The 25,480-nt window shown below is 44.4% G+C and overlaps 1 protein-coding gene across 22 annotated transcripts in view; it reads right to left on the bottom strand.

Annotated features, from left to right (window-relative positions):
• ADGRL3 (adhesion G protein-coupled receptor L3) overlaps window positions 1–25,480 on the bottom strand; it is a 574,776-nt gene that overhangs the window by 245,951 nt on the left and 303,345 nt on the right. For all 22 annotated transcript variants that reach the window (XM_082206024.1, XM_082206018.1, XM_082206034.1 and 19 more), the window contains exon 5: window positions 20,998–21,107. In XM_082206024.1, coding sequence (XP_082062150.1) covers window positions 20,998–21,107 — 110 coding nt within the window. The remainder of the gene's footprint in view (window positions 1–20,997; window positions 21,108–25,480) is intronic.

Genomic DNA, 25,480 nt, shown 5'->3' with positions numbered 1-25,480 from the left:
GGTGGATAAAAGCCAACAGATGAATCTGTCCATCATTTTGACAAATTGCAGCAGTCCAAGATAGAAACTTTGACAGGTAAATATTCCATTTTCTCCCCAACAGCATAAGGAAAAGCTGCAAGTGGATTTCTCAAGATAGTAACTGCTATACAAGAAATAGTAGCTACTATTGCGCTGTTAAGTCAACAGGCCCAAAAACATTATTTAATTTTAATACATTAAACAAGACTGCAGGGCTTGATGGCTCAACGGTAGAATTCCATTACGTTTACAGTTTCAATAATAACACCAGTTTGGAGGGGACTGTTTGTTTATATTATATTTATATTATAAATATTGCTTCTTGGACTGAAACAAAGAAAACATAGATATTAAAGCCCCAAACCCAGTAAGAAATTGTGTAGCCCTAAAAATCAGTTTCACTGTTAATGCCAGCGGTAAGATTCTAGCCACAGTGGTGGCTAAGAGGCTGAAGATGATTGAAAAAGATTAAGTAAGGGCAAACAGTTAAAGGATACTATCTAAAAGGCAATTAATATAACAGATAATTATAATAACAGCTTGATTCCTTCTATTATTTATTTTGTTGATGCTGGGTCTCAAAAGAAATTTGGAGATGGAAATGTGTCTTTGGCTTGGGCATCCTAAATGATAGTTAAAACACCTTCTGACAACCCCCTATATTCCCGTATAGGTCAACAGCACCATCTAGTGCATCTCACACTCTGAATGCCTGCAGAGAACTCCTAAATAGACAAATATCCTGGGTTTTTATTGCCAGACCAGATATCTGGTTTAAACCCTAGCTAGTCTGCACCAGCTAGTTGTTTTATAGTGGAAGTTCAGAACCATTAAGAAGGTGGAACCTGCCGCTAAATAAAGTTGTTGTTGTTTAGCACCATCAGAGATGGAGTTTGGTCTCAAATTCTCACAAATCTGTGGGGCTTCAGTCCCATTGCGTCTGTGGGAAATTCCAATTCAGGTGGCCAAAGAGATACACACACACACACACACACACACACACACACACGCACATACACATACACACAAACTCATACGAAATATCAAGGAGGTGTATAGCAATATATAAAAGTACAATAAAAACATTGCAAAAAAATTAATACAATGAATTGTTAAAGATGTTCTGTAAGGAATTATGAATTGTAGCATATAAAATTAATCAAATGAAACTGGAAATGCTGGGACTAAATAATGATAAACAGTTAAATATAGAAATAAAAATATATTACGCAGGCAAACCAGGAACATGATAGTATTAATCATTTGGGAATTTTGTCGTCACAGAATCTTATGGTTCATACATACAATGTGATGATTGTGGGGGCGAACTATCACAAGGAAAATTGTAGTGGTTGGATGAAATGGTAACAAGCTGAATATTCACCCTAAAACAATATTTTTTGTTTTGATTTTTCCATTAGCAATTCCACCAGAAAATATGAAGGGTTTGCGACCTAATTTTAATGTGCAGAAGGGGCAATGGAAGAAATCTGGTAAGGGTGAGGAAATAAAAAAGATTTGTCAGAACAAACTTATAAATTTACATTAAAAAATTCCTTCCAGTAGCACCTTAAAGACCAACTAAGTTAGTTCTTGGTATGAGCTTTCGTGTGCATGCACACGAAAGCTCATACCAAGAACTAACTTAGTTGGTCTTTAAGGTGCTACTGGAAGGATTTTTTTTTATTTTGACTATGGCAGACCAATACGGCTACCTATTTATAAATTTACATGTTATTAGAGCGAGATCATTAATTACCGAAAGATTGGTAAGAAGGTTCTAGAGTTAATTTAATAAACCCATTAATGAATGATACCTTAAGTTCTTTGTACTGTCAGTTTTTTTAATGTGTGTGTATTAAGGAGCTGAAAAAGTGCTGGCAACTTTAAAAACGCACCTCTCATTTGAGGTGTGCTTTTATGATACTCTAAAGTTCATATACAAAGCTGGCTGGTGGAAACACCAGGGCTCAGTGTGAGTCTTGCAATATCTTTTGCTAATAACCAGTCAGCCAGGCACTGCATGAGATTTGACATGAGGAATATTTTATGCACTACTTCCCACTATATTTCTCTGCCAAGTATATGAGCCTTGGCTTTTCACATGTGTTGTAATACCAACAACACTTGCACTAGCCAGAGCCCTGTGTTCGTTCGTCAGCTCTGGTGCAAAATATATTGCTCGCCTAAGGCCAAAGATGGAGGAGAATTTCATTTGGCTCATATTTTCTAAGCAAACTAACCTAATGTACACGTCCTTGCATTATACACAGGTCGGAACACAATTATCCTTCAGATTTCACTTATCCAATTTTTGTGATACAGTTCTCAGCTCGAGATGCAGGCAAAAATGTACATTTTAGAATAAATTTTTTTAGAAATGAGTACATTGAATATGTATTTGGGAATGTAGCTTGTAATGAAATATTACTGAAACGTGTAATTTGTGATAAAATGCAATCTGAAGTATATACAGTGGTACCTCAGTTTTTGAACGTCTCTGTTGATGAACGTTTCGGTTTTCAAATGCCGTAAACCCGGAAATAAATGCTTCAGTTTTGGAACATGCCTCAGAATTCGAACATGCCACGCGGCTTCCATATTGAGGCTTCCATACTGAGTTTTTGGTTTTCGAACGTTTCAGAACTCGAATGGCATTCCAGAACGGATTCTGTTCGAAAACTGAGGCACCACTGTATCTAGTTACAGATTTAAGCAGAAGAGGTTGGGGCGGTGTTATCCTGACACCAGTATCACTGCCACTTTTCTGGATGGGGTGGGGGGGGAGAGGCAAGGTGCTGGTGAGGGTCGGGTCGGGTCATGGTTGTCAGGAGGGTAGCAGTGCTGGAGGTAAGCATTTTGAGTTCAGTTGGAAGAGAGTTGAGGGTTAGAAGCGTAGAGTTGAAAGAGACCCTGAGGGTCATCCAATCAAACCCTCTGCAATGCAAGGATCTCAAGAGGGTCCCCCATCCAATTTGAAATCATGCCAGACCTGCTTAGCTTTACAGTTTTATTGTTGCACCTCCAGGGTTGGTTGGATTGGGAGTGGAGTCTGGGAGTGGGTGGTAAAAGGTGTGAGAAATACTCATATAATATAATAATTATTCATCGTGGGTGTGAAGCAGGGTTGGATAGTTTAAAATAGGATCGGCATTATATTAGCCATTGTTACCTTATGTAATGAAAAAAAGGACCCTGGTCAGTTAAGTCCAGTCAAAGGCGTTGGGATGGGGTTGCGGCGCTCATCTCGCTTTCAGGCCGGGTCATGTGGCCAGCATGACTAAACCGCTTCTGGCGCAACAAAACACAGTGACGGAAACCAGAGTGCACAGAAACGCCGTTAACCTTCCTGCCTCAGCGGTACCTATTTATCTACTTGCACTGGCATGCTTCCGAATTGCTAGGTTGGCAGGAGCTGGGACAGAGCAACAGGAGTTTACCTCGTTGCGGGGATTCGAACCGCTGACCTTCTGATCGGCAAGCCCAAGAGTCTCAGTGGTTTAGACCACAGCGCCACCCACATAATTACTTTATTTATGTAATGAAGTAACACATTAAGATAAAGAAAAGACTGAAACCATATACTTATGTACACTAAGTAATCATAAAACGCTTGTTTCTTGTTTCATAAATTAATTTAATTATACCCTATACCTATTATTTAGCTATGCTAGGGGTGGAGTACTCAGATAAATATTATCTGTGGTGGCAGCGGGGATAAGGGGGATTACTGAAATACCCAGCAAAAACCCAGTTCAGAACTGTACGTCTTGTGAGGAGGTGCCCTGGGGGAGTGTGCCAGAGCATCTCAGAGCAGGGGGTGGGGGTGGCACAACGACTGCAGATCTAGATGCTCTGCTTTAATATGATAGTTTATCTTTCCTTGTGCAGCCATAGGAAGTTATCTGTCATGGATTCTATGGGGATGGTACCTGAAAACTATCCATCATCCCTGGCAAACTGAACACAGAGAGTCAAGAACTCTGGGGTCATAAAAGGAGCATTTATTGACTGCCACTAGTCAGCGTCCTTTAAAGGCCGAAACGTCTTTCTTTCCCCACACTTCAACGGAAGGATCTTTCTCTTTCCGTCACGCTTGTGCACCTGACAGCCAGGTAAGCTTTTGACAGCATGTTGCTATGCTTGATCTGTCTGCCAGGTCTGTTATCACAGCAGCAAATATGCTTTCCAAGTAGCCCTGTAAATACGCAGCTATGGTAAACAACTCTGGGCCATCTGAGTCAAGTCAGGGCAAATTTGGCGATCATCAGCCCGTGATATGAGATCTTTGCTTCAAGCCTGGATGTCCTGTTCTGATATGATGCTTGATGAGTATATGAGCTAGGATGACTAAGATATTGCAGTATTATGGGTCCACCTTGCCAACAAAGGTCCGTATAGTTAAAGCTATGGTTTTCCCAGTAGTGATGTATGGAAGTGAGAGCTGGACCATAAAGAAGGCTGATCGTCGAAGAATTGATGCTTTTGATTTCTGGTGCTGGAGGAGACTCTTGAGAGTCCCATGGACTGCAAGAAGATCAAACGTATCCATTCTTAAGGAAATCAGCCCTGAGTGCTCACTGGAAGGACAGATCCTGAAGCTGAGACTCATGAGAAGAGAAGAGTCCCTGGAAAAGACCCTGATGTTGGGAAAGATGGAGGGCACAAGGAGAAAGGAATGACAGAGGACGAGATGGTGGGACAGTGTTCTCGAAGCTACCAGCATGAGTCTGACCAAACTGCGGGAGGCAGTGGAAAACAGGAGTGTCTGATGTGCTCTGGTCCAGGGGGTCACGAAGAGTCGGACACAACTAAATGACTAAACAACAACAAGTGAAAAAGTATAGCATAATTAAAGGCTCCAGGAAACTGGACCCCAGTGAAGAGTAGGGCAAAGGTGGTTGTCCAATAATAAGCCCTTCGAAATGCCTGCTTTTCATAATGAAGCTTTCAATGAAAGCCAGCTTGAACACAAACCAATAAAATCAAGAACTGCAAACATGACTACACTGAGGCTTTGGACTGGTAGTTTTTTTGTAACATACGCAAATTTACCTGCTGTGACATGAGACATATAAAATAAAGTTTGGACGTGAGTTGAGCAAATATAGAATTATATGTATGCAGTTATCAGGTCCTTTGTGTGGATGAAGTCTCTACTAAATTTTCTGGCCTATATGGGCTACACACTTCCGCCTGCAAGCTCTTTGCCTCTGTAAGTCTATACCTGCAAAGGCTGATCAGGAAATGGGCAGCGTCAAGGAACAGCTGGCTTTTCCACTTTTTTATAACGAAGGCAAAATTACCTACAACAGTAGGTCCCAGCAGTAGCGTAGCCAGCCTGGGGGGTGCATAGGGAGGCATGGGGGTCTGTAGGGTGGCACGGGGGTCTGTACTGCGTCACGGTGGCTGCTGTGCGTTGGGGGTTGGGATTCTGGGTGGCAGGGGAACTTGAGGGCAGCACAGCAGTTGCTGGGTGTTTTGGGTGCTGCAGGGGGTGAAGGGACCTCCTGTCCCTGAAATCGGTGGCTGCCCTAAAAAAAAAGATCAGCAACTTTGGTCCGCCCAGGGGCCAGCGGGGGTTGCTGCGCCGCTGGCCCCCCAACCTATATGTCTGAACTTTTGAAGGTTTCTTTCCAGGACTACATCCCTCTTGACCCCAGTTTTCAAACTCATAGCCCCCCACCAAACAAACAAGGAGAGGGAATGAGATTTATAGGTTCCCAGCCCCCAATGGTAAAGTCTGCCATTGCAAATCTAAGTCGTGCTTATATTTCTTAAATTTGGCAGGCTTCATCCTTTCAGAAGCAGTGACCTTACCTACAATTAGCATCTAATTCTGGCAGAAAATAAAAGCCAGAGGTCTTTTTCCCCTTTGTTTTAAGAATAAATTTTAAAGTTCTCCTGCATGAAAAACACCTGCATGAATCTTCCTGAAATCTGGCAGGCGTCATCAACTTTAAAGTGGCTCCTTTGCTTGCAAATTCCATCCACTTACATTAAAAGGATAAAATGTTATAGCAATTTTAAGAAACCTCATTATTCGGGGGCACGCAAGAGCTTTGGATTTAGCAGATTAGATTCCGTCCTCTGAATGACGGAGAGTGGATCCAAAACTTTTTATGCTTTTGAATGCTGCAGGTACACAAGAGCAGAAGGCCTCAAATGTGGGGTCATTCCTTCTTTCCATTGCCGCACAAACCCTGGGATTTGGGCCATGCCAAAATATAAGAAGTGATCCAAGTTCATAAAGTCAGCTTTTTGGCTGAGTGAGGATCTGCACTGGCACCTTCTCACTCCTGGTCAGGCAAATTTGGTCCTATGCAGCACAATGGCTCTTAACTGAATAAAGTAACATTGACACTGTGAGTCAGTTTAGCATGCTTTAAAATTGATTTTTAATTTAAGCATTTCCCAATAACGGTCCACCTAATATTTTTAATCAAGCTGAGGGGACTTTGTCCATCACTGCAGGAGACTGTGATTCTTCGGGTGGTTCAACCTAAGCACCCTGGGTTATTCAAAAAAGCAATAGGGCCTCCCCTGTAAATGGTTGTCTCGTGTGCTGCCATAGTAAGTAGCAGGAGGTCATGCCGCTCTTAAAAGCCAGAGCCTCCTTCAGCAATTACGGCACAATTTTCCTGTTAAAATGTTGTCATCAACAATGACTTTGCAGCCCAATGAAGCATCTCTGATTAGATTTTCAGTGCTGTTACACATCAAGCCATTTCTTGCAGTACAGTTTCCATACTAAGTACCAATTTTGCTATTCAGCATTTTTAACAACCATGTTCTGCGGGGAAGATAGAACAAAGCTGTCAGCGGCGCGTCTGCTTCCAAATCTAGGCAGGAGGGTTTTTTTTACTGAGGGAGGCAGGAAGAGGCTCGCAAGATTGCTAAGCTTCTTGAAGAGGGTGCTTAACAGCAATTATTTCCAACGAGTACACTGGCTAACAAACTGAGCTAAAATATTGCTTGCAGTCTACATATAGGTTTAACACTAGGGAACAAAGATGCAGGTGTATCCCGTATGCATTATTTGCAAGCCAAGAACAAAACTCTACTTACCGCTTGTGGTTTGTTTGGGGGAAAACAAAGCACAACTATTGGTTTGCACGTAATGTGAAGCTTGCCTCAGGCTGATTCCCTCTCCCCTACAAGCTGAGGACGAGCTGGTTTCCCAAACTTGGGTCTCCAGCTGTTTTTGGACTACAACTCCCATCATCCCTAGCTAGCAGGACCAGTGGTCAGCGCTGATGGGACTTGTAGTCCTCAAACAGCTGGACACCCAAGTTTGGGAAATCCTGGGTTGGAGTGGGGGAAGGAGCGATGGGCACATAATTTCAGCGGTATGCACCAGCACACTGCTCATTCACCATAAACCGTACTTTGATCATAGGCATCCAATGAAACTGAATGTTAGAAGATTAAAGACAGATAAAAGAAAGTACTTTTTCACACAGTGCAACATCAAATTGTGGAAGTCACTCCCTAGGAGGCAGTGATGAGACCAATTTGGATGGCTGCCAAAGAGGAGGATATTATTATTATTATTATTATTATTATTATTATTATTATTATTATTATTAATTTATTATTTGTACCCCGCCCATCTGGGCGGCTTCCAACAAGGATTAAAAATACAACAAAATGCCACACATTAAAAACTTCCCTGAACAGGGCTGCCTTCAGATGTCTTCTAAAAGTCTAGTAGTTGTTTATCTCTTTGACATCTGATGGGAGGGCGTTCCACAGGGCAGGTGCCACCACTGAGAAGGCCCTCTGCCTGGTTCCCTGTAACTTGGCTTCTTGCAGTGAGGGAACCGCCAGAAGGCCCTCAGAGCTGGACCTCAGTGTCCGGGCTGAACGATGGGGGTGGAGACGCTCCTTCAGGCATACTGGACCGAGGCCGTTTAGGGCTTTAAAGGTCAACACCAACACAAATTCATGGCCGAAAGGGATGTCAAAGGCTATGCTCTATGTCTACAGTTTGAAGGAGCAATGCTCCCAAATACCAGTTTCTGGGAGCCACAGGAAGAGTGCTATTATGTTCATGTTTTGCTTGCTGCTTTCTCACAGGTATCTGGTGAGTCCCTCCAAGAAGAGGGTGCTGGACTCCATGGGGCATGGGCCTGATCCAGCAGGCTACTGTTATGGGCTTATGCTTTAAACTATGATTTAAAGTGAGATACAATCTGGGTCAGCAGCTGGCTGCAGCAAGATCACATTTCCTATTAATTCAGATATGAATTTGATATAAGTTGTTCATTTTGAAGTTATATTTTATTATGACTTTTTTGTATTGGATCAGATTACTATAAGGTGCATGTTCTTCACTGAATATTTTGTTGCCGCAAACCACCTTGTGTATAGTAAGAAAGAAAGGCGTTATACGAATTAAAAGTGGAACGAAATGAAATTAATATGCTCTCTGACCAAACAGATTTTTATTCATGATGTAATGAGATAACTTTTTAATGCAGTGTACAGCTCCACTTAATGCTGTAGCAAACATAGATCATCAGGTAATAAAGGGCACCCCTACCATTTGCTGCAGCTGAAGACGTTTAGAGACCTGTGCTTTTAATTTTACATTCACTGCTAATTTTTCTAAACAGCCACACGCACCATCTGTTAGCCATTCTTAAATGATGAGATTCGGGCTGTGTTTCATTGTGAAAAGTCATTTTACACAAATTTGAATGTGTACTTAACGATGTATTGTAAAGTATTCCTTAGAGAATTTCTTCCTTCGCGGTGACAAAATACATCAATGTTTGAGTGCTCTGCTTTACAGCGTTGTTTTATCAGATTGTTTTATCTCTAAGCAAGTGGTGCTCTGATTTTGTGTGGGCAGCCTTGTGCGCTTGTTTGAAGATGAAATTATAAGGGGAGGGGTCGCAGAGCTCAATGGCACATAGCTGTCAAGCGTCCCTAATTTGGCGGGACAGTCCCTTATCCCAGCGCCATGTCCCGCTGCTGTCCCTTACAGATGAGGCTTCGTTTGGCTGCTGGCTGGGCTTTCTGCCTTTGGCTCGGGGGGGCTGCTGATCCCTTATTTTCGAGGCTGCTGGTCCCTTATTTTCAAATCTGTAAGTTGACAGCCATGCAATGGCAGACCCCATACTTTGCATGCTTCAGTCCCAATTTCAAGACCACCTATCATGAGCAACAGCACTAGAAAAATCTGACCTCCTGGGACTTACAAGAAATGCCTCCAGAAGCTCAGGGTAATTGGCTTTGATAAGGTCACTCAGACCTATTTGAGACTCTGTTATACAGGCGATGACCATTTTGCATGCGTTTGATTGGGACGTCACCACCAATGCGCACACCATTTTCGGCCCCAGAAGGGCACAGGGGCAGAACGGGTCAGAAGGCAACTGCCGCGCATATGGGGAGTTGCCTGCATCTCAATAAGTGAATGTCTGTTTTGTGTGTTCTTTATTTTTAGTGACTATGATAGATAGAGGGATTAAATGCGTCCAGTCGGAGCAGGAAAAACTGGGGTACACAGTACTGGGCCTCAGCAAACAATACTGCCTAATGCAAATATATTTGGGAGATTGCAGGCACACGGACGTCACCACTCTGGGCTCCCAAACGGCCAGTTTATTGAGCATTCATCCTGAATCACTTGCATAGAATTCAGGGAGGTTAGAATACGTGCAGTCTTTGTTAATTCTGATTTGCTTATAAAACAATGAACTTTCATCCCAATTTGCTTGCATGGTATTTAAAAGGCTTCCTGTTAATTATCCATCCATCCCATACTTTTGTTGTTGTTGTTTAGTTGTTTAGTCGTGTCCGCCTCTTCGTGACCCCATGGACCAGAGCACGCCAGGCACTCCTGTCTTCCACTGCCTCCAGCAGTTTGGTCAAACTCATGCTGGTGGCTTCAAGAACACTGTCCAACCATCTCATTCTCTGTCGTCCCCTTCTCCTTGTGCCCTCCATCTTTCCCAACATCAGGGTCTTTTCCGGGGAGTCTTCTCTTCTCATGAGGTGGCCAAAGCCTTGGAGCCTCAGCTTCAGGATCTGTCCTTCCAGTGAGCACTCAGGGCTGATTTCCTTCAGAATGGAATCCCATACTTTACAGTGCGTTTCTCCATCAGTTCCCTAACCACAAAAAGTCTGGGGTTTTTTAAGGTGGATTTGTTGCACCAGGTCAACAGAGCACTTTTTATCCACTTTAATAGTGCAACCCTAAATTTGTAGTATGCGTTTGAATCTCTCCTGCAAAATAAGGAGAGTCTGGAGGTGACCTTACTCAGTTAGCACTTGGACAGCCTACAATGGCCTTGCCTCTATGACAACTGATTAGTTCAGAACCCTGGAAAATCCCCGGAAAATCCCCATCCCGAACGGTATAATAGACCTCAGCAAGGACCCCTGAATTCATCAAACGAAGCTTCTCTACGAAAGACAAAGAGACTTTAAACCCCAGAATCCCTTCAAATCCCATAAAAGTGAAGATGTAAAGGTCAGTGGATGAGTACATGAGGCGTATATCTGGAAAGGTTTATGTACAAGACAAAACTCAAAGGGGCAATGTTTATCAGTCTTGACAATCAAGTTACAGCTCTGAACAATTTATTTCACAGTGACTTGCTGAAGTCAATGGCATTGTTCTGCAGCAAGTGATGCGATGATCTAGCCTCACCAAATCCATCAACGATCTAGACAGTAATTCTAGAGGACCTCTTCAAAAAGAGGGCTGCTCTCTGACAGCACTACAAAATAGGGGACTGTCCTATATACAGGGTGAGGCCCCGTGGAGAGAGTACACACGTTCCAGGGGGCCTCTTTTAAAAGACTCACCCTGTATATGAATGCATGGCCACCCAACTTTACATCAAGAAGACGCAGAGGAAAAGGACCACAGAGCATTTGTGCTGGTCCTGGGGGGGGGGTTACCGTGAGGCGTGGTCAAAGTCCGGTCCTGGGCCGAGGGTCTGGAGACTGTCCACCAAGGGGGAAGCTGGGTTCAAAGCAAAAAGCCGGGTGTGGTCGGGAACTCTGGAAAGACAGGTCTGGGTGTTGGCAGAAACAGGTTTCCAACGTCGTTGCTCCCGCAACCTGGGACCGGGCTGACTGGCCTTTATCTTCTCTGAGGCCAGGGGCGGTCCCGGCCCCCAGGAGACCCGCCTCTCCTGGCCTGGAGGTGAGCACTCCTCCTGGGAGAAACCAGCTCCCTCCGCCTCTCTGCCCTGAGCCTCTGCAGCTCCGGAGAGGCTGGAGGGTTACTGGACCCAGGGGGAGACTCACCTTCCCCTGACGGGGCTGGGAGAGGAGCACCTGCAGGCAATGGGTCCTCCATCACCTCCGGAGCCAGAGTGGATTCACCTGGTGCCTGCTCCTGAGGATCCGGCACAGGTGAGGGCCCTTCAGAATCAAGGCCCTGCCCTGGCTCACCTGGCCCTGGAGGCGGGGACTCCTGTGCAGGCTGGGATTCCTCCGGTTCAGCCTCTGAATCGGATTCCCAGGCCATCACAGCATTGCTACGTATGCAGAAATTCAATCCCCAGCCTCTCAAAGTAACATCGGGAGAGAACCCTGCCTGAAATCATGTATAGTCTCTGCCAGTCAGTGTAGGAAATATGGAGACAGATGAACCAACGGATGGATGTGGTATAAGGCAGCCAGCTCCCTATGTTCCTATTGCCAGTCCTCTGCCTCTGCCTCATTTTGGGGCCTTACGCTGGTGGTTATGGCTGGCAGGGATATAAATGGTAATAGTGTCTTGCCCAACTACACATCAGGGGAGATAGCTTCACCTGCTCCTAACCCCCTCTAGCAGCATGGATCCAGCAGAGTCCAGACTGCGCTCTGAAACAGCTTTCTCTCTAGAAGAGGCAAATTTATAGTGAAACAAGCACATCTGTGGCCAAATTTTCAAAAACAGAAGAGGTCAATTCTTAGAAACAGACAAAGCAAAGCCTCAAACTGTTCAACGCACACGCACAGATTTGAAGATGGCTGTCGTCTCTCCTCTCAGTCTCCTCTTTTCCAAGGGCTGTCACATGGAAGAGGGAATAAGCTTGCTTTCTCTTGCTCTGGAGGGTAGGACTCGAACCCATGGCCTCAAGTTACAAGAAAGGAGATTCCAAGTAAACATCAGGAAGAACTTTCTGACAGTAAGAGCTGTTCAAGAGTGAAACAGTCTCCCTCAGGAAGTTGTGGATTCACCTTCCTTGGGTGTTTTTAAGCAGAGGTTGGATGGCTATCTGGGGTTGGACTAGATGACCCCTGGGACCCTTCCAACTCTACAGTTCTAGGATTCATTATTATTATTAATAATAATAATAATAATAATAATAATAATAATAATGGGGAATGTTATTATTCACCAGAGTGGCTAGGGAAACCCAGCCAGATGGGCGGGGTACAAATAAAATAATAAAATAAAATAATTAAATAAATAATTTATATACCGCCCTATACCCGGAGGTCTCAGGGTGGTTTTCACAGTTCTCCTTGTTGACACTTCTTACAAGCCTCCATGGCAAGAACAGTCCATTTAGTCCTACTCTCTGCTTCCTGTTCTTTAGACAATTTCATAAAAAGGCCTCGCCACATTCCCCATGACTGCAAGGTTTATTTGGGAGTGAAGGAGCAACTCTGTCAAAAGCATCTTTGAAAGTCCAAATACCGTGCTTCTAACACAGTGCATAAAACTGTTGTGATTCCTGTTAGCATTGCCAGAGGTCGCACGGCCCCCCCTGTTGCACCAGAGTTGTGGCTCTCGCTGAACTGCGACTCCCATCATCTCTGGGCACTGGCAATGCCAGCTGGGCATAATGGGAGTTGTGGTTCAGGAACATCTGGAGGGCCAAAGGGTCTAGGAAAGGGCTTTGAATGTTTGCAAGGAAGCTCCTAGATTGCCAGGGAATATGCTTCCCTTCTGATGCGCAGAGAGCCTTGCAGGCTTCCAGTAATTTAGAGGGAACAATAGACCCACACACTCACTTGACTGGCAGCAGACAGCAACGCTGTGTGTGTGTGTTTTCAGGGACAAAGAATCTTTGTGACTTATTTTCAAAATAACACATTCTTGAGAAAGGATTCTGAGTAATCTGCTCTGGGAGTTCTGCTGGATCATATTCTCTGTCACTGAAGTTTTTTTTAAAAAATGAAATGCACGCTGCAATTTGCATATCTCAATAAATTATCTTTTGGAGGGTATCAGTTTAGCGTCTTAGCCTCTCATCATTTTCTCCCAGCCGCCTTTGCCATTCTGTGAGCAACCAGCATTGCGTTTCCTCAGGGAGAAGCTGATCTTGGAAGGAGAAATCCCGAGGGACGAAACTGAAGCAAAACCAAAATGATGTTTAATTTAAGAGTTTGAAGGGAGGAGGGTGTGAAACTCGTGAATGGACAGTGTTGTGCCATAGCTGGTTGCAAACCTTATTAATGTGTTTCCACCACAGTGCGAAGGGAGAAGCATTGCAAGAAAGGGAGGCACTTGGAAAAACAATTTCCCAAAAACAATGTCTGGCACCCAAAATAATTAAGAACTGTATCTCTGGGGGGAATTGTTCTTACTGTTTTTTCAGGTTGGGTTTTTTTTTACTCTTTCCCTTTCCCTTCAGAAACTTTAATAATAAGAAGAGGTAGCTGCGGTTTGCTTTGCAGCGCCCAATTTCTCTTAAAAGCGGTGCTTTTCAATTACCTGTCTGTTTGCTGGCTCTGAAGTCCAGCGAAAGGGAAAGCAAGCTTCCATTTAATGCCTTTAAATGTTCTTCTGCCCACGAGTATGCAGCAATAAAGCTTTATTGAATTCTGATTCCCTGTTACCCTGAACATCATTCACTTTTATTGATATGCAAGCCCATCCACGCTCCTGTCAGCAACAGAAATAATTTCATGTAACAAAATTGCCTTTTCTTTTGGCACTATGGCAGCAAGCAAAAGTAAAACCGGCAATGTTGATATACAAAAGACTTAGGCAGACCAGTTCACTCCTTCCCACACACTGGGGGGAACCCGGCTGTGATACCCGTGAAGGCGAAGAGGATGTAAATAAATTCACCAGCCAGTCTGGGAGGAAATGAACTGCCAAAGAAGCAAGATGCCAATACCAGTGTCAGGATCTGGAGTCAGGGGCAGGTAAGCAATAAAACACCTGGTGTCAGTGAAGTTAATTCTTCTGGTGTACTGTACTTACAATTGCTCAAACCCCCGCAGTAACAGAATATGCTACAGCATTCTGTAAGCCTGAAAGCGATATGAGCCCCACAACCCCATAGTCTCCTTTGACTGGACTTTACCACCCAGGGGTCCTTTACCTTACAGCTGTGGGTTAAACCACAGAGCCTAGGACTTGCCGATCGGAAGGTCGGCAGTTCGAATCCCCGTGATGGACTGAGCTCCCGTTGCTCAGTCCCTGCTCCTGCCCACCTAGCAGTTCGAAAGCACGTCAAAGTGCAAGTAGATAAATAGGTACCGCTCCGGCGGGAAGGTAAACGGCGTTTCTGTGCACTGCTCTGGTTCGCCAGAAGCGGCTTAGTCCTGCTGGCCACATGACCCGGAAGCTGTATGCTGGCTCCCTCGGCCAGGAAAGCAAGATGAGCGCCGCAACCCCAGAGTCGGCCACGACTGGACCTAATGGTCAGGGGTCCCTTTACATTTATCTACAGCATTCTAGCATTAGAAGACGTGGCGAATCTCTTCTTTGGTCCTATCAACACTGAATTCAGCATGAGGTCAACTGTGCAAATGCTGGCAATATTCACTGGGAATGTTATCTTCTCCCTCTAGAACAGTAGTGTTCAACTTTTTCAGACCTGCGACATTTCCTCCTGCATAAACAAAGGTTCACTTTTCTCTCTGTTTTTTGTCTTCTCTCACCCTGTTTTATTCTACCCTTCTCCTTCATTTATGTTGTTCTCACCTCCGAAAAACAACCATGCCTTTTAAAAGGAAGGCAGTAAAAATGACTGGGATCTGTCTTTAGTAGGTGAATCACCCCGTTGTGGATACAAACCCAACATCTGAAGTCTTCTGAGGAACATTTTGGGGCTTTCTAAAGTAGTTCCCACCCCACCAGAAACAGCAGGGACCTCCACAACAGCAGAGCCCTCCCCGCCGGAGCAGGGTCCAACCCCCCACCCCTTTAGTAGCACAGACTGGGGTTTAGGTTTTCTAAGCAAGCTGGGTAAGGGGGGTGGGGAAAAAGAACAACTTTTAATTCCTATAGCATGCTCTTTCCATGATAAGAATGTTTCCGCACACAACCTCATCCTGCCTCTCATACAAATGGGAAGGAGTTCTTGGGGCATGCAAGTAAACTGCAGCCTACTTGTTTCAAAACTGTACCTCCAGGAGTGGCCTGGAGTCTTAATAGGAGCAAGAAGTAATACAGTTGTACCTCGGCTCCCGAACGCTTTGGGAGTCAAACGTTCCAGCTCCGGAACCATCGAAAACCGGAAGTGAGTGTACTGGATTTCGAACATTCTTTTGGAAGGGCTTCTGTGGCTTCCGATTGGCTGTAGGAGTTTCCTGCAGCCAATCAGAAGCTGCGCTTTAGAAGTTGAATGTTTCGGAAGTCAAACGGACTTTTGGAATGGATTCTGTTCGACTTCCGAGGTACAACTGCAGAGGTCTTGCCAACACTCTAAATTCACAATGTCTGTCATGACGACATAATTTGATGCATGTGTGAAAGGCATAAAAAGAAAACCCTTTCAGAAAGGAAAAGACTTGTATTTCAAGAGTTGGTGGAGGGGGCTGGCTACAAAGTAGGGATAGGGGAAGTCCCTGCTTTCGATCTGGTCTCTACCAGATTCTGGCACACGCTTTTTGCTTTCAGCTTCCGCCCTGCACGCCTCTCAGCTCATGTGCGATACGTGGATAATGATGCCAATTTATGTTTAAGGATTAATCCCATAATGTACATGAAGCACTTTAAGCGCCTAAACACACTACTGTTATTATCGTTATCATTATTATTGTTTCCTTTCCGACGAATGTTTCCTGTCACATCATGCCCGTGACCTTTTTCGTCTGGAGGCGATTGTCTGTGTGGATCACTGCCTGATGGGATTATCTGGGATTTATACAGATGCTTATGAAAGGTTGGATAACCTTGCAGCCCTACCAGTGCTAATTAAAGCTGATTAAGTGTCAACACTATTCTAATCACGATATGGAAGACAGAAGGGACAGGGACTCTGCCTAGAGAGTTTATTGTCGAAGTCTTACAGGAACAAGCCGAAGTGCTGAAGCCATCTTGGGATGATGAACGAGCACAGCGACGATTCATGAGGACACCTTACAAACTTGTGGCAAGATTGATGTTCACCTCCTCCTGGCTCATTCCCTCTACGCAACGGTACGAGTGAAGCAATGAGTTTTGATTTCACATCGCTCCGTGAAATGCCAGAGTCTTGCTAGCCTAATGCTCGGGGATGGGGGATAATTTCAGAGCAGAGAAATCCAGGCCTTGAAGAGAAAAGATGAGGGTGCAATGAGAAAATTGCAAGCCCAGTACAAGTAAGTATGGGAAGGATGCTCTGAGAGTTTATTTATTTTTTAAAAATGCTTTCTATGTACAGTAAGTCCCCGATTTCAAACTCTAGCATCTAGTAGTTGGAGGGTCTTCAATAGCAAGGCTGAAAAAGAGTTCCGCTTCAGATTGCAGGTGGGCCCTGGCATGATAAATGCTCCTCCACAGCATCACAAAGAGAAACAGAAACAACACAACCAACTGCCATGTCTAGGAGACGATCCAGGGTAGCGTTATAGATCAAGTGTCAGACTGGAGATCCAGGTTGACATCTGATCGGAGGGCGTTCCACAGGGCGGCTGCCTCGTGAAATGGCAGCAGAGCAACTGACCCCAATTTTCCGCTGTTGGGACAGACACCACTTTTACAGAGAATACGTTTTGAGCAACTGGCAGATATTTTCACCTGACATAAAAACATCCCTTAACGTACCACCGGAGGGATTTGCGTTAAAAAGGTAAAGAGACCCCTGACCATTAGGTCCAGTCGTGGCCGACTCTGGGGTTGTGGCGCTCATCTCGCGTTACTGGCCGAGGGAGCCGGCATATAGCTTCTGGGTCATGTGGCCAGCATGACTAAGCCGCTTCTGGCGAACCAGAGCAGCGCACGGAAACGCCATTTACCTTCCCGCCGGAGCGGTACCTATTTATCTACTTGCACTTTGACGTGCTTTCGAACTGCTAGGTTGGCAGGAGCAGGGACCGAGCAACGGGAACTCAACCCGTCGCGGGGATTCGAACCGCCGACCTTCTGATCGGCAAGCCCTAGGCTCAGTGGTTTAACCCACATAAGAACAATTTCCTCAGAATAAACATGGAGCTTAAACCTGACAGCAACCTATAACGTCTCTCCACAAGGAGCTGGTTTCACAGGGTGCAAAACCACTCCGGATATTATCTGTGCATTAAGGCGCTCCTGATTCCCCTACTCTGCTGCTTCTAAGATAACCTCCGTTCATTCTCCTATGGATAAACTGAAGGGGAGGAGTGGTATTTGCTATTGATGTGGCCTATTCTGTTTTCTTCCTAATGCTCATTAGCTTTCTGCCCCCACTGCCAGAAAAGTCACTGCTTTAAATTCAGCACAGAGAACAATTCAGGTCTCTGTCTTCCTTGCCCCAGCTTAGAGGACACTGTCCTAGGTTTACTGTTCTCTTACTCTCACCAAGGACATCATTTCCAGATAGCAGTTTTTGTGGCAACAAGTCATCTGTACTTTCCAGTCAAGCAAAGAGATTCTTAAAATACTTGCCCAGAGCCTTTAACTTTCCAAGGAGACTGGTTCGACACCTTCAGCAGTCTCTTTCCCCACCAAATCCCATTTTACATATATAAAATCACAGAGGGAACCCTAAAGATAACCCCCTCACTAATCCTGATCAAATTTGCAGATGACACCAAACTGGGAGGGGTGGCTAACACCCCAGAGGACAGGATCACACTTCAAAACGACCTTGACAGATTAGAGAACTGGGCCAAAACAAACAAGATGAATTTTAACAGGGAGAAATGTAAAGTATTGCACTTGGGGGGGGGGAATGAGAGGCACAAATACAAGATGGGTGACACCTGGCTTGAGAGCAGTACATGTGAAAAGGATCTAGGAGTCTTGGTTGACCACAAACTTGACATGAGCCAACAGTGGGACGCGGCAGCTAAAAAAGCCAATGCAATTCTGGGCCTCATCAATAGGAGTATAGCATCTAGATCAAGGGAAGTAATAGTGCCACTGTATTCTGCTCTGGTCAGACCTCACCTGGAGTACTGTGTCCAGTTCTGGGCACCACAGTTCAAGAAGGACACTGACAAACTGGAACGTGTCCAGAGGAGGGCAACCCAAATGGTCAAAGGCCTGGAAACGATGCCTTATGAGGAACGGCTAAGGGAGCTGGGCATGTTTAGCCTGGAGAAGAGGAGGTTAAGGGGTGATATGATAGCCATGTTCAAATATAGGAAAGGATGTCACATATAGGAGGGAGAAAGGTTGTTTTCTGCTGCTCCAGAGAAGTGGACACGGAGCAATGGATTCAAACTCCAAGAAAGAAGATTCCACCTAAACATTAGGAAGAACTTCCTGACAGTAAGAGCTGTTTGACAGTGGAATTTGCTGCCAAGGAGTGTGGTGGAGTCTCCTACTTTGGAGGTCTTTAAGCAGAGGCTTGCCAACCATATGTCAGGAGTGCTCTGATGGTGTTTCCTGCTTGGCAGGGGGTTGGACTCGATGGCCCTTGTGGTCTCTTCCAACTCTATGATTCTATGATTCTATGAAATACTGTTATTGCTGTGCCTTAGCTGTAAAATGTAAACACCATCCTTTGAATGGTAAAAATACAATTATAATGCATCATCATATGCATTTGACTGGCCTCATTTCTTGCTTATAGCACAGCTGATTATGGATTGTACTTGTCCACTGCTGCCCATCAGCCCATGTGTGTGGACTGCCAGACTCCATCCCTAGCCCCTACCTACTCAAGTACAAGTGTCCCTATATTCACGTCTGAAATGTTGGAGAGCCCCGGCCTGGTGGAACGCTCTCCCTCAAGAGACCAGGACCCTGTGGGATTTGACATCTTTCTGCAAAACGGAGCTGTTCCGCCAGGCCTTTGGGCAGGATGCAGTTTGACTTACTTTCCTTTGTATAAACCAAGCCCGAAGGAGGCCCCCAATTCGCTCACAGGTCCTTGTGGAAACAGTTGGTTGGTCCTAGCAATTATTAACCACTCTCAGTTCCAACCTGATAATTGCCACCTGCCCAGATTTTAACTTGTCTGAATTAATTTTAAGATGTATTTTAATTGATTGATGCCTGTTTTTATGCATATTGTGTTGTTTTTATGATGTTAGCCACTCTGAGCCCAGCCTCGGCTAGAGAGGGCAGGATACAAATAAAATAATAATAATAATAATAATATGCCAGTTCTCACACACTTCTTTACGGAAATCCCAGATGTGATGGGGCACATGCGCCTCCTTTCATACATTAAATATCCTACACACAAAAGGTGATCGAAGGGCACAACACTTAAAACTGAAAAGCAGCACAAAAATGACAAATACACAAATGCGTGTAGGGCGAGTAGACATACACACAGTTGGAGCTGCTCCGTGTTCAGATATCTCTCTTTTATGCGGTAGGCTCAAAATTCAGTGGTTTAGGCCCCCTGCCCTGCACTCAGGTTGTGATTTGAGGCGCCTGTGGTGGTTTTTACAATCAAACACCATCTATGTTTCGGGAAATAAACAAATGTGGTTCAGCCTCTGGCATCCCTGATCAAAAAGGATCTCGGGTCCAAAAGTCACCTGAGACCCAAATGAGTCACTTCCAGGCAGAGAAGAGAACACGTGGTCTTTCACTAATGAACTCATGTATGTGTGCTGTCTCTGCACAAGTGAACCATCTAAAAGTCATCCTTGCAGTGCTAACTGTAGAGAGAAGACCCTGATAAAGTAAATTTTTACTTGCTACAACACTCTTTCTCCCCCCCCCTTTTTAAGTGTTATTGTTTTTTTCAGCAGGAGTGTAAAAAGCTTTGCCTACTTTTTTGAAAATCAAACAGTGTGATACTTCTTTTTTAACAACTTGACATTGTTCTAGTCCAGCGATATTCTAATACGCAGCTACAGCAATGCCTCCGAAACTGAATTTTAGCGCTGAAAAGAGCTTGAAGAAATGCCATTGGTGTAGAAAGGCAAGTTTCAGTAAGAAAACGGACATGGCTTGTTTTCGTATCAATACACTTTCTATTTCTGTTCCAAAAATGCAAGGAGGTGCTCTACTTAAGCATAATTATGAAATGTCAATAATGAAACCACCACATTCGGGTAACATGCACCTACAATGTTCATACTGCTTAGCATTTATATAACGTTTTGTGTGGGGGAGGGGGCATTCAAAATACTTTTAATAAGAATTTGAGAAAAGCCATGGTGAATCAGACCAAATACTCATCTAGGACAGCGTCTCATTTCCCACAGTGGGAATGATATATGTTTTATGGGAAGCACACAAACGAAAAGCACAAATTAAGAAAAACTTCTGTCATTGTTTACTTCCTCCCCAAAACTGCTTTGAACCCTGGCGGTTAAATATAGCCTCTTTAGCAATAGCTTTGGGCAAATGAATCCAACACAGACATGTTTAATGGCGTCTTAAGCTTATCTAAGCCATTGCCATTACCACATCTTGCGACATGAGATCTTATCACTGAAAACCACCATAGTATTATTTTGGAAATGGGGGGGGGGTGTAAGGCAGAGTGGGAGCGGCTTTCCTTGGACCAGCTATTGGCAAAAGCAGGATTCAGACCAGGAACTTCCTTACCCAGTGGAAATAGGTAAAATAGCACACCGATTCTCATACAGGACGACAAAGTGATTTTACAATCCCTTGGGGGAAACAACTGCACAGTCAAAAATTCTCATTCATGCACAGAAAGAAAAATAATGATAAGAATGTGGTATACATACTGTAAGGGACACATTCATATTGCACTTCTAGATATTTGTATGTTCCTGGGCAAGGGTCAGGAAACACATCTGGACCTGCCACCACAGCACACTGCGTCCGGTTGCTGCACCTGAAAGAGAAAGGAGCAAAGTAAGAGCAGAAACACAATGGAAGGAAATATTTATATGGTGGATCCAAATTTAAATAAACATCCAATGTGCTGCAATTATGATTATGATTATGATTATGAATATGATTATTGGTGGAGTGGAGAACCTCAAGTCCAGGAGATGAATGCAGTCCTTCAGGGCTTCCTAGGCCATTTTCTCTTTCCTATGCTTCTGGCTCTGCTCTGTTAACACCTGGCTGGAGGACACCAGACTTTGACAATACCTCTTGTAAGGGAGGTAATAATAATAGTGCCACTGTATTCTGCTCTGGTCAGACCTCACCTGGAGTACTGTGTCCAGTTCTGGGCACCACAGTTCAAGAAGGACACTGACAAACTGGAACGTGTCCAGAGGAGGGCAACCAAAATGGTCAAAGGCCTGGAAACGATGCCTTATGAGGAACGGCTAAGGGAGCTGGGCATGTTTAGCCTGGAGAAGAGGAGGTTAAGGGGTGATATGATAGCCATGTTCAAATATATAAAAGGATGTCACATAGAGGAGGGAGAAAGGTTGTTTTCTGCTGCTCCAGAGAAGCGGACACGGAGCAATGGATCCAAACTACAAGAAAGAAGATTCCACCTAAATATTAGGAAGAACTTCCTGACAGTAAGAGCTGTTCGACAGTGGAATTTGCTGCCAAGGAGTGTGGTGGAGTCTCCTGCTTTGGAGGTCTTTAAGCAGAGGCTTGACAACCATATGTCAGGAGTGCTCTGATGGTGTTTCCTGCTTGGCAGGGGGTTGGACTCGATGGCCCTTGTGGTCTCTTCCAACTCTAGGATTCTATTATTCTTGCTTGGATGGATGGATGGATGTGTGTATGTGCAGAAACACGGTTTTGCATGGCTGGAAGACTCACACCTGCTTTGCCCCACTCACTTTTGACCTCTCATATGACCAGCCACTGGTATGGTGCAGGATGTGACCCTTGGGTTTCCGAGCACAATTCAAAGTGTTGGTGCTGACCTTGAAAGCCCTAAACGGCCTCAAAGGCCCAGTATACCTGAAGGACCGTCTCCACCCCCATCGTTCTGCCCGGACACTGAGGTCCAGCTCTGAGAGCCTTCTGGCGGTTCCCTCACTACGAGAAGCCAAGTTACAGAGAACCGGGCAGAGGGCCTTCTCGGTAGTGGCGCCCGCCCTGTGGAACGCCCTCCCACCAGATGTCAAAGAGAACAACAACTACCAGACTTTTAGAAGACATCTGAAGGCAGCCCTGTTTAGGGAAGCTTTTAATGTTTGATGTATTATAGTATTTTAATATTTTTTGGGAAGCCGCCCAGAGTGGCTGGGGAAGCCCAGCCAGATGGGCAGGGTATTAATAATAATAATAATAATAATAATAATAATAATAATAATAAAACTATTGCCACTAAAACCCATACTTCTGCCTTGAAGACATCCAGTGGCCTTGGGCAAGTCATCATCTCTCACATTCATTACAGGAGTATTTCCCAAACACTAGACAACATTAGACCAATGGACCAATGACCTGCCTCAATAGAGGGCAGCTTCAAGTGGAACTTTGGGAAGGAAAAGGTTAATGTATCCAGTAGTACCTAAGGACACTGATTTACTAGTTTCCCAGAAACACAGTTTGCTAGTAAATTATAGGTAAATGATTAGAAAATAATTGCACACTCCTCTGGAAGGTGAGAGCCATTTCTGCAAAAGGCCATGCCTCCCAATGCTTAGTTTAACTCCTTCCCTCATTTTTTAAAATATATATTTTAGGATTATGTAAATCTACATGTTTTTGAAGAAGACTGCAATCCGGAGAGACTGAGACCGAGGCTGTTTCTGCACTTTGGGACTTGTGCATGTGTGGGTTGCTGTTTCCTTGTGTGCATTTCTGCACCTCCATCCACACATGAGCACTTGTGATTTTATGCCTCCCAAATCAATCTTTCCATCCACACACACTAGTTGGTGGAATATATTCACAGTGTGTGTTGTCCCCAGTTAGTACTTCCCCTTAGTAACACTTTAAGCTCTGGAAACCTGAGGTTCATTGTGAGCATGTGTGCAGGTATTTTTTAAAAATGTTTTTATTTTACTTTTTAATACAAGTTTTGCAACACACTGGGTTTACACAAAGCGTGTTCTCCTTCATGGAGAGCACGTTTTGCGGTGGGGGCCGCCAGGACACTCCAAAGTTGGGGGTGGGCTAACTGATCGTTGGCCACTGATGCGATTGGGGCTTCCCTTGTTGTTGGGAAGAAGTTAATGTTGCCATTTGTTGATTGACAGCCAGAAATAGTAAAACTCCTTGCACGAGGCTAGGGCTTCCTCTTTTCGACCGTGCATCGGATTGCCCGTCCCCCCCTCCCTAGAATAGGGTTGTTCGCTTGACCTTGCTATGCCTGTCATGGGGTCGTCTGCTCTTGGGGCAGGAGCCCAGTAGGAATTTTGTCCATCTGGCTGATTGGCTGGGGCCATTTGGGTTTTGCCTACTGCGTAGCAAATCGTCACAACGGTTGTAAGGTTGCGGTTAGGCATTGGTTTATGGTTTGGTTGGTTGAGGGGCATGGATAGGCTGTGCCTGCCCCTCTAATGCTGCTGCTGCAAGGGTTTCCGTTAAAGGAATCGGGGGCTAACTATTGCTTGTCCACCCTGTCAAGGGGGCTCGGGCCATAGCAATGAGCTCCTGGTTGCATTTGGGGTGAGGGCAGGTTCCCTGCTCCGCGTAACCCCCAAGTGTATTCCCCCATTCTGACTTTTGCACCGTGCGGAATGTCAGTCTGTCCCCCATGGTGGGGGCAGATAGTCGCAACCAATGCCTACGCAACCACTCACAAATTTGTATTTTAATAAAGTTGTGGCCAAAATTATGCCAAAAATCTTAAACAAAAACTTCTGTGTGATGTGTGAGTTATTGGGGTGGACCTGGGGACCTCGACACGCAAAGTGAGCCATAAAATAATTTTTAAAGATGTGTGTGACATTCCAAGCCAGGAAAGCTGATGTCCCTTTTGAGCAGGGGTCAGCAAACTTTTTCAGCAGGGGGGTGGTCAACTGTCCCTCAGACCTTATGGGGGACTGGACTATATTTTTTTTGGGGGGGGGAATGAACCAATGCCCCACAAATAACCCAGTGATGCATTTTAAATAAAAGCACACATTCTACTCATGTAAAAATGCCAGGCAACCCCCACAAATAACCCAGTGATGCATTTTAAATGAAAAGACACATTCTACTCATGTAAAAGCACACTGATTCCTGGACCATCCGCTGGCCGGATTTAGAAGGCGATTGGGCCGGATCCGGCCCCCAGGCCTTAGTTTGCCTACCCATGCTTTTGAGTGTAGCAGCAGCTCTTTGTTACCTGCCTGAATGTGTTTATTTTTTAATTGGAAGACAAGTTTTCTTATATATATATATATATTTATGAAATATTTATTAAGGTTTAACATAAAACATAAGTTTACACAAAACATAGGTTTACACAATAGGGTTTACAAAAATCATAAATTTAAAATATAAGAAAAATTTTAAAAAAACTTTACAACCTAAAAAGAAAGAAAAATGAAAGAAAGAAGAAAAAATCACATAGAAAAGATATCTAGACAAGAAAGAGAAGATAGTAGCTAAACAGAAAAAGAAAAAAAAAATAGAATAAAATCCATCTTTCAATAATCTTTCAGCTCGTTTCCTTATTTCTTTGACCTCCTCACACCTCCCCTTTTGTATTCCCGTTTAAAAGTCCTTTCAGCAAATCCTTACCCTCTGTTATTTATCTTTACTCAATATCTTAACCTATTATAACCATGTATTTTCAACCATTGTCGATCCATATTTGCATATTCTTAATAATCTTTCTACCAATACCACTTATTTTGACAAGTTTTCTTATATACCAGATTTACACCAAAGAGCAGGCAACAGAGATATATGCCGCTCCAACCAGGCAAGGATTCTTAATTGCTCCTGTGAAACACTGTTGTTGCACCTTTTATGTTAATAAAACCCAGCCACACAATGCGCTACCACACATCCACAGTCAGGGAGCACCCATTTCACATTGGATTTTCTTCCCATATCAGATTATCCCAATGGATCAGGAAAATCTGAATTTAGCAGTGGTGAGGGAAGTGTGGTGACACTTGGATGAGGGGGACGTTGTGTGGATGCACACACACACACACACACACACGCACAAATAGTGACACAAGCAGCTTGAAATCCTCATTAACCCTCAGTGGAGCTGAGCCCTGAGAAAGGTAGAAAGTCAAGTTTGATCTCTACAGCTATCTTGGGGTGCTGGTATTGGCCCTGGAGATTATACGGGGTCAATGGCTTTTGGCTGGAATGTTTAAGCTTCATTCTCACCTGTGT

The sequence above is a fragment of the Podarcis vaucheri genome (assembly GCF_965113315.1).
Source record: "Podarcis vaucheri genome assembly, chromosome: 17".
NCBI classification, from domain to species: domain Eukaryota; kingdom Metazoa; phylum Chordata; class Lepidosauria; order Squamata; family Lacertidae; genus Podarcis; species Podarcis vaucheri.
Note: the sequence above shows the minus strand (reverse complement) of the source record. Positions and strands in the feature narration are given on the sequence as shown.